This window comes from Ranitomeya variabilis, chromosome 7 (genome assembly GCF_051348905.1).
Source record: "Ranitomeya variabilis isolate aRanVar5 chromosome 7, aRanVar5.hap1, whole genome shotgun sequence".
In the NCBI taxonomy this organism is placed as follows: domain Eukaryota; kingdom Metazoa; phylum Chordata; class Amphibia; order Anura; family Dendrobatidae; genus Ranitomeya; species Ranitomeya variabilis.
Genome location: NC_135238.1, coordinates 151,851,496 through 151,867,734, shown reverse-complemented (window position 1 = coordinate 151,867,734; position 16,239 = coordinate 151,851,496). Strand labels below are relative to the sequence as shown.

Sequence of the window (16,239 nt, the reverse complement as noted above, 5' to 3'; positions counted from 1 at the left end):
CAGGTCCTTTTGGTGGCCTTCCTTGTCAAGGGATGTGCGGTCATTTGTGCAGTCCTGTGGGACTTGTGCTCGAGCTAAGCCTTGCTGTTCTCGTGCCAGCGGTTTGCTCTTGCCCTTGCCTGTCCCGAAGAGACCTTGGACACATATCTCCATGGATTTCATTTCTGATCTTCCGCTATCTCAGGGCATGTCCGTTATCTGGGTGATATGTGATCGCTTCTCCAAGATGGTCCATTTGGTTCCTTTGCCTAAGCTGCCTTCCTCTTCCGATCTGGTTCCTGTGTTTTTCCAGAACGTGGTTCGTTTGCACGGCATCCCTGAGAATATTGTGTCAGACAGAGGATCCCAGTTCGTTTCCAGGTTCTGGCGATCCTTTTGTAGTAGGATGGGCATTGATTTGTCGTTTTCGTCTGCTTTCCATCCTCAGACTAATGGACAGACGGAGCGAACCAATCAGACTTTGGAGGCTTATTTGAGGTGTTTTGTCTCTGCTGATCAGGACGATTGGGTGACATTCTTGCCGTTGGCTGAGTTTGCCCTTAATAATCGGGCTAGTTCCGCCACCTTGGTTTCGCCTTTTTTCTGCAACTCTGGTTTCCATCCTCGCTTTTCTTCGGGTCATGTGGAGCCTTCTGACTGTCCTGGGGTGGATTCTGTGGTGGATAGGTTGCAGCGGATCTGGAATCATGTGGTGGACAACTTGAAGTTGTCACAGGAGAAGGCTCAGCGCTTTGCCAACCGCCGCCGCGGTGTGGGTCCCCGACTACGCGTTGGGGATTTGGTGTGGCTTTCTTCCCGCTTTGTTCCTATGAAGGTCTCCTCTCCCAAATTTAAACCTCGTTTTATTGGGCCTTACAAGATATTGGAAATCCTTAATCCTGTATCTTTTCGTCTGGATCTTCCTGTGTCGTTTGCTATTCACAATGTATTTCATAGGTCCTTGTTGCGGCGGTACATTGTGCCTGTAGTTCCTTCTGCTGAGCCTCCTGCTCCGGTGTTGGTTGAGGGCGAGTTGGAGTACGTGGTGGAGAAGATCTTGGATTCTCGCCTCTCCAGGCGGAGGCTTCAGTACCTGGTCAAGTGGAAGGGCTATGGTCAGGAGGATAATTCCTGGGTGGTCGCCTCTGATGTTCATGCGGCCGATTTAGTTCGTGCCTTTCATGCCGCTCATCCTGATCGCCCTGGTGGTCGTGGTGAGGGTTCGGTGACCCCTCACTAAGGGGGGGGTACTGTTGTGAATTTGCTTTTTGCTCCCTCTAGTGGTTACTAGTTTTTTGACTCTGGTTTTTCTGTCATTCCTTTTATCCGCACCTGGGTCGTTAGTTAGGGGTGTTGCTATATAAGCTCCCTGGACCTTCAGTTCAATGCCTGGCAACGTAGTTATCAGAGCTAGTCTGCTGTGCTCTTGTCTACTGATCCTGGTTCCAGTTATATCAGCTAAGTCTGCCTTTTGCTTTTTGCTATTTGTTTTGGTTTTGTATTTTTGTCCAGCTTGTTCCAAATCTATATCCTGACCTTTGCTGGAAGCTCTAGGGGCTGGTGTTCTCCCCCCGGACCGTTAGACGGTTCGGGGGTTCTTGAATTTCCAGTGTGGATTTTGATAGGGTTTTTGTTGACCATATAAGTTACCTTTCTTTATTCTGCTATCAGTAAGCGGGCCTCTCTGTGCTAAACCTGGTTCATTTCTGTGTTTGTCATTTCTTCTTACCTCACCGTCATTATTTGTGGGGGGCTTCTATCCAGCTTTGGGGTCCCCTTCTCTGGAGGCAAGAAAGGTCTTTGTTTTCCTCTACTAGGGGTAGCTAGATTCTCCGGCTGGCGCGTGTCATCTAGAATCAACGTAGGAATGATCCCCGGCTACTTCTAGTGTTGGCGTTAGGAGTAGATATATGGTCAACCCAGTTACCACTGCCCTATGAGCTGGATTTTTGTATTCTGCAGACTTCCACGTTCCTCTGAGACCCTCGCCATTGGGGTCATAACAGTGAGCTCTATGGAAGGCGCGGACCAAATCAGTCGCGTGAACATCGGAGGCGACCACCCAGGAATTATCCTCCTGACCATAACCCTTCCACTTAACCAAATACTGGAGTTTGCGTCTGGAAACACGAGAATCCAAGATCTTTTCAACAACATACTCCAATTCTCCCTCCACCAGCACCGGAGCAGGAGGCTCGACCGAAGGAACAACGGGTACCTCATACCTCCGCAACAACGACCGATGGAACACATTATGAATAGCAAACGATGCTGGGAGATCCAAACGAAAAGATACAGGGTTAAGAATCTCCGAGATCCTATAAGGACCGATGAACCGAGGCTTGAACTTAGGAGAAGAGACCTTCATAGGGACAAAACGAGAAGACAACCACACCAAGTCCCCAACAAGAAGTCGGGGACCCACGCGGCGACGGTGATTAGCAAACTGCTGAGTCTTCTCCTGAGATAACTTCAAATTGTCCACCACCTGATTCCAAATCTGATGTAGCCTGTCCACCACCACGTCCACTCCAGGACAATCCGAAGATTCCCCCTGACCAGAGGAAAAACGAGGATAAAACCCCGAATTACAAAAAAAAGGAGAGACCAACGTGGCAGAACTAGCCCGATTATTAAGAGCAAATTCGGCCAGTGGCAAAAAAGCAACCCAGTCATCCTGATCAGCAGAAACAAAACACCTCAAATAAGTTTCCAAGGTCTGATTAGTTCGCTCCGTCTGGCCATTCGTCTGAGGATGGAATGCAGACGAGAAAGACAAATCAATGCCCATCTTGGCACAAAACGTCCGCCAAAATCTAGACACAAACTGGGATCCCCTGTCAGAAACGATATTCTATGGAATCCCATGCAAACGAACCACGTTCTGAAAAAACAAAGGAACCAACTCAGAGGAGGAGGGTAACTTAGGCAAGGGCACCAAATGAACCATCTTAGAAAAGCGGTCACACACAACCCAGATAACGGACATTTTCTGTGAAACCGGGAGATCAGAAATAAAATCCATGGAAATGTGCGTCCAAGGCCTCTTCGGGATGGGCAAAGATAACAACAACCCACTAGCCCGTGAACAGCAAGGCTTAGCTCGAGCACACACTTCACAAGACTGCACAAAGGTACGCACATCCCTAGACAAGGAAGGCCACCAAAAAGACCTGGCCACCAAATCTCTTGTACCAAATATTCCAGGATGACCAGCCAACACAGAAGAATGGACCTCGGAGATGACTCTACTGGTCCAATCATCCGGAACAAACAGTCTTTCTGGTGGACATCGATCCGGTTTATCCACCTGAAACTCCTGCAATGCGCGTCGCAAGTCTGGGGATACGGCGGACAATATTACCCCATCCCTAAGGATACCAGCAGGCCCAGTGTCTCCAGGAGAGTCAGGCACAAAACTCCTGGAAAGAGCATCTGCCTTCACATTCTTTGAACCTGGCAGGTATGAAACCACGAAATTGAAACGAGAAAAAAATAATGACCAACGAGCCTGTCTAGGATTCAAACGCCTGGCAGACTCAAGGTAAATGAGATTCTTGTGATCAGTCAAGACCACCACGCGATGTTTAGCACCCTCAAGCCAATGACGCCACTCCTCAAATGCCCACTTCATGGCCAAAAGCTCCCGATTACCCACATCATAATTGCGCTCGGCGGGTGAGAATTTTCTAGAGAAGAAAGCACATGGCTTCATCACCGAGCCATTAGAACTTCTCTGTGACAAAACCGCCCCCGCTCCAATCTCGGAAGCATCAACCTCCACCTGAAAAGGAAGTGAAACATCTGGTTGACACAACACAGGAGCAGAAGAAAACCGGCGCTTAAGTTCCCGAAAGGCCTCCACGGCCGCAGGAGACCAATCAGCAACATCAGCACCCTTTTTAGTCAAATCAGTCAAAGGTTTAACAATACTGGAAAAATTAGCAATGAACCGACGATAAAAATTAGCAAACCCCAAGAACTTCTGAAGGCTCTTAACAGATGTAGGTTGTGTCCAGTCACAAATAGCCTGAACCTTAACGGGATCCATCTCAATAGTAGAAGGAGAAAAAATGTACCCCAAAAAAGAAATCTTCTGGACTCCGAAGAGACACTTTGAGCCCTTCACAAACAGAGAATTGGCCCGCAAAACCTGAAACACCTTCCTGACCTGTAGAACATGAGACTCCCAGTCATCAGAAAACACCAAAATATCATCCAAATACACAATCATAAACTTATCCAGATATTCACGGAAAATATTGTGCATAAAGGACTGAAAGACTGACGGAGCATTGGAGAGTCCAAAAGGCATTACCAAATACTCAAAATGGCCCTCAGGCGTATTAAATGCGGTTTTCCACTCATCACCCTGTTTTATCCGCACCAGATTATACGCACCACGAAGATCTATTTTAGTGAACCACCTAGCCCCCTTAATGCGAGCAAACAAATCAGTAAATAATGGCAATGGATACTGGTATTTGACTGTAATCTTATTCAGAAGGCGATAATCTATACAAGGCCTCAGGGAACCATCTTTTTTTGCCACGAAAAAAAAACCTGCTCCCAGAGGGGACGAAGATGGACGAATATGTCCCTTTTCCAAGGACTCCTTAATATAATTCCGCATAGCAGTATGCTCTGGCAGTGACAGATTAAATAAACGACCCTTAGGGAACTTACTGCCAGGAATCAATTCTATAGCACAGTCACACTCTCTATGAGGAGGGAGCGAATTGAGCTTAGGCTCCTCAAAAACATCCTTATAATCTGACAAAAATGCAGGGATCTCCGAAGGAGTTGATGAAGCGATAGAAATCGGAGGTGCATCATCATGAACCCCCTGACATCCCCAGCTTAGCACAGACATTGTTTTCCAGTCCAGGACAGGATTATGAGTTTGTAACCATGGCAGACCAAGCACTAGTACATCATGTAAATTATACAGTACAAGGAAGCGAATCACCTCCTGATGAACGGGAGTCATGCGCATGGTCACTTGTGTCCAATACTGCGGTTTATTCATAGCCAATGGTGTAGAATCAATTCCCTTCAGAGGAATAGGAACTTCCAGAGGCTCTAGACTAAAACCACAGCGTTTAGCAAATGACCAATCCATAAGACTCAGGGCAGCGCCTGAATCCACATAGGCATCGACGGAAATGGAAGACAGTGAAAAAATCAGAGTCACAGACAAAATGAACTTAGACTGCAGAGTATCAATGGCAAAAGATTTATCAACCCTTTTTGTGCGTTTAGAGCATGCTGATATAACATGAGCTGAATCACCACAATAAAAACACAAACCATTTTTCCGCCTATAATTTTGCCGTTCACTTCTGGACTGAATTCTATCACATTGCATAGTCTCAGGTGCCTGTTCAGAAGACACCGCCAACTGGTGCACGGGTTTGCGCTCCCGTAAACGCCGATCAATCTGAATGGCCATAGCCATAGACTCATTCAGACCTGTAGGCGCAGGGAACCCCACCATAATATCCTTAATGGCCTCAGAAAGACCATTTCTGAAGTTTGCAGCCAGGGCGCACTCATTCCACTGAGTAAGCACCGACCATTTCCGAAATTTCTGACAATATATTTCCGCTTCATCATGCCCCTGAGAGAGGGCTAATAAAGCCTTTTCAGCCTGAATCTCTAGGTTAGGTTCCTCATAGAGCAATCCCAATGCCAGAAAAAACGCATCCACACTGAGCAACGCAGGATCCCCTTGTGCCAATGCAAATGCCCAATTCTGAGAGTCGCCCCGTAGGAACGATATAACAATCTTGACCTGTTGAACAGGGTCTCCAGAGGAGCGAGATTTCAAAGAGAGAAACAATTTACAATTGTTCCTGAAATTCAGGAAGGTAGATCTATCTCCAGAAAAAAACTCTGGAATAGGAATTCTAGGTTCAGACATGGGAGTGTGAACAACGAAATCCTGTATGTTTTGAACCTTTGCCGCGAGATTACTCAGGCTGGAAGCCAAACTCTGGACATTCATGATAAACAGCTAAGATCAGAGCCATTCAAGGGTTAAGAGGAGGTAAGAAGCAGCTAGACAGCAATTAAGGGCTAGGCAGCAAAACTCTGAAGGGAAAAAAAAATAAATAAAAATTTTCCTTGAACACTTCTTTTCCTCCTGCTTCAGCCCAAACAATTAACACTTTGTGGGCCGGCTATACTGTCATGAATCCCCAATGGCTAGGGATAACACAGGACAAGCAAAGTATAACAAATATCGGACGAGCTCTAGGGTGATGGAACCTGGGCTGACCGCTGCCCTACGCCTGACAAAACGCAACTAGAGATAGCCAGGGAGCGTGCCTACGTTGGTTCTAGACGCCACGCACCAGCCTAAGAGCTAACTAGTACTGCAGAGAAAACAAGACCTCACTTGCCTCCAGAGGAATTAACCCCAAAGGTATAGTTGCCCCCCACATGTATTGACGGTGAAATGAGAGGAAGGCACACACATAGAGATGATGTATATAGCTTTAGCAAATAGAGGCCCGCTGAAAACTAGAAAGCAGAATGATACAAAAGGGGACTGAGCGGTCAGCAAAAAACCCTAATCAAAAAAACCATCCTGAGATTACAAGAACCCATGTGCCAACTCATGGCACATGGGGAGAACCTCAGTCCACTAGAGCAACCAGCTAGCATAGAGACATTCTAAGCAAGCTGGACAAAAAACCAAACAACTGAAAATCAGCACTTAGCTTATCCTGAAAGATCTGGGAGCAGGTAGGCAGGAACCAAACAGAGCACATCTGAACACATTGATAGCCGGCAAGGGAAATGACAGAAAGGCCAGGTAAAATAGGAAACACCCAGCCTCTGATGGACAGGTGGAAACCAAAGGCCGCAACCCACCAAAGTCACCCAGTACCAGCAGTAACCACCAGAGGGAGCCCACCAACAGAATCCACAACACAGATCCACCTCAGCCAGAGTTAAAGGGCTTGTCTACTACTAGGACAGTAGGGTTCTCATACACTACGCTTGGCCCAATAAAATAAAAAAGCTTATAGTCATCTCATGTGCCGCTGCTGTTCCCACTGAGTCGGCACTCGTTCTCCATGGGGCTCTCGTGCAGTGCTGTGACATGTGACCCTGGTGCCCAATCAGCGCTGGCGTCACTGTCCGTGTCTTTGTATGAATTAAACATGAAGAGGAAGTCCGGGCTGCAGCTGATCTCTAACTTCATCATCATGTACAATTTGTACGACGGCGGGGGCAGTGATACCATCTGGCCGCAGTCTATGGAAGGATACTGTAAAGCTAATGCCAGCTCCAAAAAAGCACCACTTCGCTGGAACATGGCTGCCCCACACAGAACTCTCCTGCCTCTCTATGCCATTTTGTGCGGACAAACCCTCACAATACATTAAAACCGCTCATATGTTCAACTTCAGTATTTTTATCATTCAATAGCCAACAGACCCAGTTTAGCATGTCCTCTTTCGAAAAGATGTGCAGTTCCCAATCGATCCCCTGATCACGCCAGCATAATCCTATACAAACTCCAACTGATCTGGATTTCCTTCCCCAATCTTGAAGATCCTGGGAGATGAACTACCAAAAAATTCTCAGAAGTACAAAGGGACAAATGTGCCCATCTCTCCCATAAATCCTTGACTGCAACTAAAACTCAGAAAACAAATCATAAAATAATTTTCAGGTGGTATTGTTCGCGAGGTTCTGCGTGGGGTTCCCTGGGATCTGTGCAGGTGTTGTGAGGCGTCTGAAGGCACACTGACTTATATTTATTGGTCTTGATCTCTGGACATAGCTTTAAAAAAATCCCTCGTGCAACATCTGCTCCAAGCTGCAAAATCAGTCATCCCATGTCATTGAAAATTACCACACTCCCCCATCCTTAGAAGAATGGTTTGAAGAAATTCCCAGCAAATGGAAATGCTGATTACTCAAACACAGGAGAAAAAGGTCAAAAATGACAATAAATGCTTCCACTGAGATACTTTCTTATCATCTCCTCTTTATAGGTCCATCTTAAGATAAAACCATTCAATTTTAAGATGGCTGCACCTCAGCTTTCTAATAGTTTCATGCTTTCCAGACTGCCTCTTGATCCTCTCCTCTCTTTTACTCTCTACATGCTTCTGTTTTTTTGTTTGTCCGTCTCCCTTCCTTTGTAACCTATTCTTCTCTTATGGTTTCTCTTTCCCTCTTTGATATATTCCTGTAGTTAGTGTTCAATTATTTGTTATTTTCTCATCACAGGCTGTTTAATTCTAATACCAGTCATCATCACATTGTTGGAGATAAGGTTCTTTTTTGACTAGTTGCCTCCACAATTGCCAATGCACAGTTCATTTTTTATGTTCTTTTCTATGTTTCTTAATAAAACCAATAAAACTTGGAATTGAAATTTTTTTTAAAGTTACAGTGTTTAGCTCCATCTATCTCAGCAGGGAGAAAGTAAAGTACTGCAGCAATTCAAGTCTAGTGTGTGAAGACTGCAAGTGTTGTGAATCCGCTTTTGGGCTCCCCTGGTGGTTGCTGGTGGTACTGGTGACTTGTGTGTCTTTGCTGTCTCAGTTCACCTGCTCCCATCAGTGTTTGGGAGTTTCCTATTTAGCCTTGCTCTCCAGTCATTTCCTTGCCGGTCATCATTGTAACCAGAGCCTTCGGTTGCATGTTCCTGCTACTAGTCTGCTGATCAGCTAAGTGGACTTTGTCCTTTTGTTTTGTATCTTTTGTCCAGTTTGCAGTTTTATTATTCTCTGTAGCTGGAAGCTCTTGTGGGCTGAAATTGCCACTCCTGTGTCATGAGTTGACACAGGAGTCTTAAAGTAATTTCAGGATGGTTTTTTGATAGGGTTTTCAGTTGACCGTGAAGTCCTCTTTTGTATCCTTCTGCTATCTAGTAAGTGGACCTCTCTTTGCTTAATCTACCTTCATACTGTGTATGTCTTTTCCTCTAAACTCACCGTCATTACATGTGGGGGGCTGCTATCTTCTTTTGGGGTATTTCCCTAGAGGTAAGCCAGGTCTGTTCCTTCCTCTACCAGGGGTAGTTAGTCCTCCGGCTGGCGCGTGGCATCTAGGGTTAATCAGGTATGCTCCCTGGCTACTATTAGTTGTGTGGTAGATTTAGCTCACGGTCAGCTCGAGATTCCATCACCCAGAGCTCGTCCGTTATCTTTGTGTTTTGATGTTTCCCTGCCATTGGGAATCATGACAGTATGACCGGCCCGTGTTAAAGTTACTGGCAGAAGAAAGGAGAGAAAAAGAAGTCTGTAGAGTTTTTTTTTTTTTTTTTTCCTATGTTTGCTCCATAGTTGGATCAGTTGTATTTCAGCTCTAATTACAGCCTTTGCCTTTCTCTCCTTCTAATCCCTGAATGGCTCTGATCTCACCTGTTTAAAGATGGATCCTCAGAGCTTGGCTGCAGGTTTAAATAATCTTGCTACTAAGGTTCAAAATTTACAAGAATTTGTTATACATACTCCGATGTCTGAACCTAAGATTCCTACACCAGAGGTGTTTTCCGGAGATAGATCTCGGTTTCTGAATTTCAAATATAATTGTAAATTATTCCTTTCTCTCAGACCTCACTCCTCTGGAGATCCTGTCCAGCAGGTTAAGATTGTGATTTCTTTGCTGCGAGGTGACCCTCAAAACTGGGCATTTTCATTGACACCAGGGGATCCTGCGTTGCTCAATGTGGATGCCTTTTTTCTGGCTTTAGGCTTGCTTTATGAGGAACCTAATTTGGAGATTCAAGCTGAAAAAGCTTTGATAGCCCTATCTCAAGGGCAAGATGAAGCTGAGATATACTGCCAAAAATTTCGTAAATGGTCTGTGCTTACTCAGTGGAATGAGTGCGCCCTAGCGGCAAATTTCAGAGAGGGCCTCTCTGATGCCGTTAAGGCTGTTATGGTCGGGTTCCCTGCGCCTACAGGTCTGAATGAGTCCATGACAATGGCTATTCAGATTGATCGGCGTTTGCGGGAGCGCAAGCCTGTGCACCATTTGGCGGTATCTTCTGAAAAGTCGCCAGAGAATATGCAATGTGACAGAACTCTGTCCAGAAGCGAGCGGCAGAATTACAGGCGTAAAAATGGGTTATGTTTCTATTGTGGTGATTCTGCTCATGTTATATCAGCATGCTCTAAACGCACAAAGAAGGCTGACAAGTCTATTTGCACTTTACAGTCTAAATTTATTCTGTCTGTAACCTTGATTTGTTCATTATCAGTTATTATTGTGGATGCCTATGTGGACTCTGGCGCCGCCCTGAGTCTTATGGATTGGTCCTTTGCCAGGCGCTGTGGGTTTGATTTAGAGCCACTGGAAGTCCCTATACCTCTGAAGGGTATTGATTCTACCCCTTTGGCTAGTAATAAACCACAATTCTGGACGCAAGTGACTATGCGTATGACTCCAGACCATCAGGAGGTGATTCGCTTCCTTGTGTTGTACAATTTGCATGATGTTTTAGTGCTTGGATTACCATGGTTACAATCTCATAACCCAGTCCTTGACTGGAAAACAATGTCTGTGATAAGCTGGGGATGTCGGGGGGCTCATGGGGATGTACCTTTGGTTTCCATTTCGTCATCTACTCCCTCTGAGATTCCAGCATTTTTGTCTGATTATCGTGATGTTTTTGAAGAGCCTAAGATTGGTTCTCTCCCTCCCCACAGAGATTGTGATTGCGCCATAGATCTGATTCCTGGCAGTAAATTTCCAAAGGGTCGTTTGTTTAATTTATCTGTGCCTGAACATGCTGCTATGCGAGAGTATATTAAGGAGTCCCTGGAAAAGGGACATATTCGTCCTTCTTCATCTCCTTTAGGAGCTGGTTTTTTCTTTGTGTCTAAGAAGGATGGCTCTCTGAGGCCTTGTATTGATTATCGACTCCTGAATAAAATTACAGTCAAATATCAGTATCCGTTGCCTTTGTTGACTGATTTGTTTGCTCGCATAAGAGGGGCTAAGTGGTTCTCTAAGATTGATCTTCGTGGGGCGTATAATTTGGTGCGAATTAAGCAGGGGGATGAGTGGAAAACCGCATTTAATACGCCTGAGGGCCATTTTGAGTATTTAGTAATGCCTTTCGGCCTTTCAAATGCACCTTCGGTCTTTCAGTCCTTTATGCATGATATTTTCCGTGAATATTTGGATAAATTTATGATTGTGTATTTGGACGATATTTTGATTTTTTCTGATGACTGGGAGTCTCATGTTCAACAGGTCAGGAGGGTTTTTCAGGTTTTGCGGACTAGTTCTTTGTGTGTAAAGGGTTCAAAGTGTGTTTTTGGGGTTCAAAAGATTTCTTTTTTGGGGTACATTTTTTCCCCTTCTTCTGTTGAGATGGACCCTGTTAAGGTTCGGGCTATTTGTGACTGGACGCAGCCTGCTTCTCTTAAGGGTCTTCAGAAATTCTTGGGCTTTGCTAATTTCTATCGTCGATTTATAGCTGGGTTTTCTGGCGTTGCTAAACCTTTGACTGATTTGACTAGAAAGGGTGCTGATGTTGCCGATTGGTCCCCTGCTGCTGTGGAGGCCTTTCGGGAGCTTAAGCGCCGCTTTTCGTCTGCTCCTGTGTTGCGCCAGCCTGATGTTTCTCTTCCCTTTCAGGTTGAGGTCGATGCTTCCGAGATCGGAGCAGGGGCGGTTTTGACGCAGAAAAGTTCCGATTGCTCAGTGATGAGACCTTGTGCGTTCTTTTCTCGTAAATTTTCGGCCGCCGAGCGAAACTATGATGTTGGTAATCGGGAGCTTTTGGCCATGAAGTGGGCGTTTGAGGAGTGGCGTCATTGGCTTGAGGGTGCCAGACATCAGGTGGTGGTTTTGACTGATCACAAGAATCTGATTTATCTGGAGTCTGCCAGGCGCCTGAATCCTAGACAGGCACGCTGGTCGTTGTTTTTTTCTCGGTTTAATTTTGTGGTCTCATACTTACCGGGTTCTAAAAATGTGAAGGCAGATGCTCTTTCTAGGAGTTTTGAGCCTGACTCTCCTGGGGATTCTGAACCTGCTGGTATCCTTAAGGATGGGGTGGTTTTGTCTGCTGTCTCCCCAGACTTGCGACGTGCTTTGCAAGAATTTCAGGCAGATAGACCTGATCATTGTCCACCTGGTAGACTGTTTGTTCCTGATGATTGGACCAGTAGAGTCATCTCGGAAGTTCATTCTTCTACTCTGGCAGGTCATCCTGGGATTTTTGGTACTAGAGATTTGGTGGCTAGGTCCTTCTGGTGGCCTTCCCTGTCTCGAGATGTGCGTGTTTTTGTGCAGTCTTGTGATGTTTGTGCTCGGGCCAAGCCTTGTTGTTCTAGGGCTAGTGGGTTATTGTTGCCCTTGCCTATTCCGAAGAGGCCTTGGACGCACATCTCTATGGACTTTATTTCTGATCTCCCTGTTTCTCAGAAGATGTCTGTCATCTGGGTGGTGTGTGACCGTTTTTCTAAAATGGTCCATTTGGTGCCATTGCCTAAGTTGCCTTCCTCATCTGAATTGGTCCCTCTGTTTTTTCAAAATGTGGTTCGCCTGCATGGGATTCCGGAAAACATCGTTTCTGACAGGGGAACCCAGTTCGTGTCTAGATTTTGGCGGACATTCTGTTCCAGGTTGGGAATTGATTTGTCTTTTTCGTCTGCATTCCATCCTCAGACTAATGGCCAGACGGAGCGAGCTAATCAAACTTTGGAGACTTATTTGAGGTGTTTTGTGTCTGCGGATCAGGATGACTGGGTTGCCTTTTTGCCGTTGGCAGAGTTTGCTCTTAATAATCGGGCTAGTTCTGCCACTTTGGTTTCCCCTTTCTTTTGCAATTCAGGGTTTCACCCTCGTTTTTCATCTGGTCAGGTGGAATCTTCGGATTGTCCGGGAGTTGATGCTGTGGTGGATCGGTTGCATCGGATTTGGGGACAAGTGGTGGACAATTTGAAGTTGTCCCAGGAGAGGACTCAGCAGTTTGCTAACCGCCGGCGTCGTGTTGGTCCTCGCCTTCGTGTTAGGGACTTGGTGTGGTTGTCTTCCCGTTTTGTCCCTATGAGGGTTTCTTATCCTAAGTTTAAGCCCCGGTTCATCGGTCCTTATAGGATTTTGGAGATTCTTAACCCTGTGTCCTTTCGTTTGGACCTCCCGGCATCTTTCGCTATCCATAATGTATTCCATCGGTCGTTGTTGCGGAGGTATGAGGTACCGGTGGTTCCTTCTACTGAACCTCCTGCTCCTGTGCTGGTAGGGGGTGAATTGGAGTACGTTGTGGAGAAGATCCTGGACTCCCGTATTTCCAGACGGAGACTTCAGTATCTGGTTAAATGGAAGGGCTATGGTCAAGAAGATAATTCTTGGGTAACTGCCTCTGATGTTCATGCCTCGGATTTGGTTCGTGCCTTTCATAGGGCTCATCCAGATCGTCCTGGTGGTTCTCGTGAGGGTTCGGTGCCCCCTCCTTAAGGGGGGGGTACTGTTGTGAATCCGCTTTTGGGCTCCCATGGTGGTTGCTGGTGGTACTGGTGACTTGTGTGTCTTTGCTGTCTCAGTTCACCTGCTCCCATCAGTGTTTGGGAGTTTCCTATTTAGCCTTGCTCTCCAGTCATTTCCTTGCCGGTCATCATTGTAACCAGAGCCTTCGGTTGCATGTTCCTGCTACTAGTCTGCTGATCAGCTAAGTGGACTTTGTCCTTTTGTTTTGTATCTTTTGTCCAGTTTGCAGTTTTGTTATTCTCTGTAGCTGGAAGCTCTTGTGGGCTGAAATTGCCACTCCTGTGTCACGAGTTGACACAGGAGTCTTAAAGTAATTTCAGGATGGTTTTTTGATAGGGTTTTCAGTTGACCGTGAAGTCCTCTCTTGTATCCTTCTGCTATCTAGTAAGTGGACCTCTCTTTGCTTAATCTACCTTCATACTGTGTATGTCTTTTCCTCTAAACTCACCGTCATTACATGTGGGGGGCTGCTATCTTCTTTTGGGGTATTTCCCTAGAGGTAAGCCAGGTCTGTTCCTTCCTCTACCAGGGGTAGTTAGTCCTCCGGCTGGCGCGTGGCATCTAGGGTTAATCAGGTATGCTCCCTGGCTACTATTAGTTGTGTGGTAGATTTAGCTCACGGTCAGCTCGAGATTCCATCACCCAGAGCTCGTCCGTTATCTTTGTGTTTTGATGTTTCCCTGCCATTGGGAATCATGACAGCAAGTGAACGAAGCTATCAAAACTCATAAAAACCCCATTTATTTCTTTATACAATATAAGGTTAAATTTATATACATACGGAGATCCACATCCTAAGAAGTCGATCACTGTAGGTATGTTGTTACTGTGATTCCGCACTGTGAGCAAATCAGCAATGCCCTGCAGTTACATTTCTACCATATATATAGAATTACGCTATTCCCTCCTTAGAACCTCTGCAGTATTTTGTCTCACTCCCTCAATTCTGCTCGTTTCAATGCCCAATGTCGTCATCTGTATCTTTCTTATACTTATTTATGAAAGAAACTTCAGAGACAATGCAATTAGCTGTAATAAAAAAAATTCTTGCTAAAGCAATAAGGCCAGTCTAGTCTTTGGTTACAGTGGCTGGTTTTACATTTCCCTGTCTGGAGCCTCATTTAACTGAATTAAAAATGCTTGAATTAGTTACAAACTGTGATAACACAGGGATTGTTAGACAAAGATGAATTTGGGGTTCTCGGCAAAATTAGTGCAAATTGTCTCTTCAGAGAAGAAGAGGACTAGAACTCAAGTGTCACCTATAGGTAGTATAAATCCTAAAGGTCAGTGCCCTTTAATGAGCCTTGTCACATGACTTAGGATAAAAGCCAAAACCAAAATCTCAATTTGCAGACACCGTGTTTCAGGGTACTGCCCCTCGTCAGTGCAAAGTGTGAGATCTGGTTTCGTTGCGTGAGAGGAGTCTAAACGGGATCCCAGCAAAATTAGTAAATTTGCAGTTTCAAAGAGCAAAATAACAAATGTCTGGTAGAAATGATACAGTCTACAGCTGGTTGGAATAGATGAGCACACAATATATCTTCAGGGAGCACAAATGCTACATATGTATATTGGAAGTGCAGATCTCAGGTCCTTTTACATTGCGTAGCCTTCGAAATCACAAAAAAAAAAAGGATATTTTAGTTGCTTAAAACCTTGTCGCTGGATAAAGACTATTATTGTTACTAAGCAACAATGTCCATTGTATGTGTCAATATGGGCAGTGGCATGATCGATTTTGGTCCACCATTATGACAGACTACAGGTATGAGGGGCAAATTATAAAAACGAATATTTCAGCGTTGGAAGGGACCCCAAATAAAAGAGCCACCTTGTCAGAATGCAGCATTAGTGCTGCACAAGGTGGCTCTTTTAGTTAAAAACGCCGGGGGGGGGGGGGGGGGGGGGGTTGACAGGTTCCCTTTAACTAAATAAATGTGGAGTTAGTAAATAAAGATGTAAAAACCCACGTTTTCTTCCTCATCTCATTTGGACTTGCTGCTATAGTCCGTAGACAATACAATATATCTATAGTCGTACAGTATTACCAACAGCTGAGGAATATACTTACCCTTCGGAGTATTGTTCTTTTCTGGATCCTCCAAGTTACATAGGTTGCTATTCCCATTATCTGTAGCACATTTATTAGGGGATAGTACAGTGAGAAGCTAAGCCATGATACAGTGCTGTCCAATACAATATTATATCACCAGCTAGTATTTGTGTCCTTCTTTCTGTAATTCTATAGGTGGAACCAATTGTTTTATACAATGTTTAGGATTCACACATCACCGGAATCATGTGGAATCACTGCAACAAGTGGAGAAGTGTGCAAAAGTTTTAGGCAGGTGAGGAAAAAAAGATGCACAGTAAGAATGCTTTACAAAATGGAAGTGTTAAAGTGAACCTGACAGCAGAATGTATCAGACACTGGCTGAATGATTTCAGACACGTGTGTTTGACTCAAATGGAGGGTTTCAGAGAATAACATACTTTAAATGCCATTGGACAGGTGGGTCGCCGGTGGCATCTTCTTGCCCACTGCCAGTGACCAACAGGTCTCCACTTATACACCCACAGAGGGAGACCTATCACTCGAGGAGAGCGGGCGGGGAGAACCACTATCCAGTGCAGCTGGGTTCTGGATGGCTTTTAAGATATATTTTTCTCTGAAACGCAGCAGTGTTTCAAAACCAAACATAGCTGGCTGAAATCCTGCAGCCAATGTCTGATACATGCTACCTGTAGATAGGGCAGCATATATCAGCTGTCAGGTTACCTTTA

At 45.3% G+C, this 16,239-nt stretch overlaps 1 protein-coding gene across 7 annotated transcripts in view; it reads right to left on the bottom strand.

Annotated features, from left to right (window-relative positions):
- Nucleotides 1-16,239, bottom strand: part of ICA1L (islet cell autoantigen 1 like) — an 83,642-nt gene that overhangs the window by 27,459 nt on the left and 39,944 nt on the right. For 4 of the 7 annotated variants that reach the window (XM_077272069.1, XM_077272067.1, XM_077272070.1 and 1 more), the window contains one exon: nt 15,527-15,586. The exons of the other annotated variants lie outside the window; for them this stretch is intronic. In XM_077272069.1, the coding sequence (XP_077128184.1) occupies nt 15,527-15,586 (60 nt within the window). The remainder of the gene's footprint in view (nt 1-15,526; nt 15,587-16,239) is intronic. 7 annotated transcript variants of the gene reach the window in all.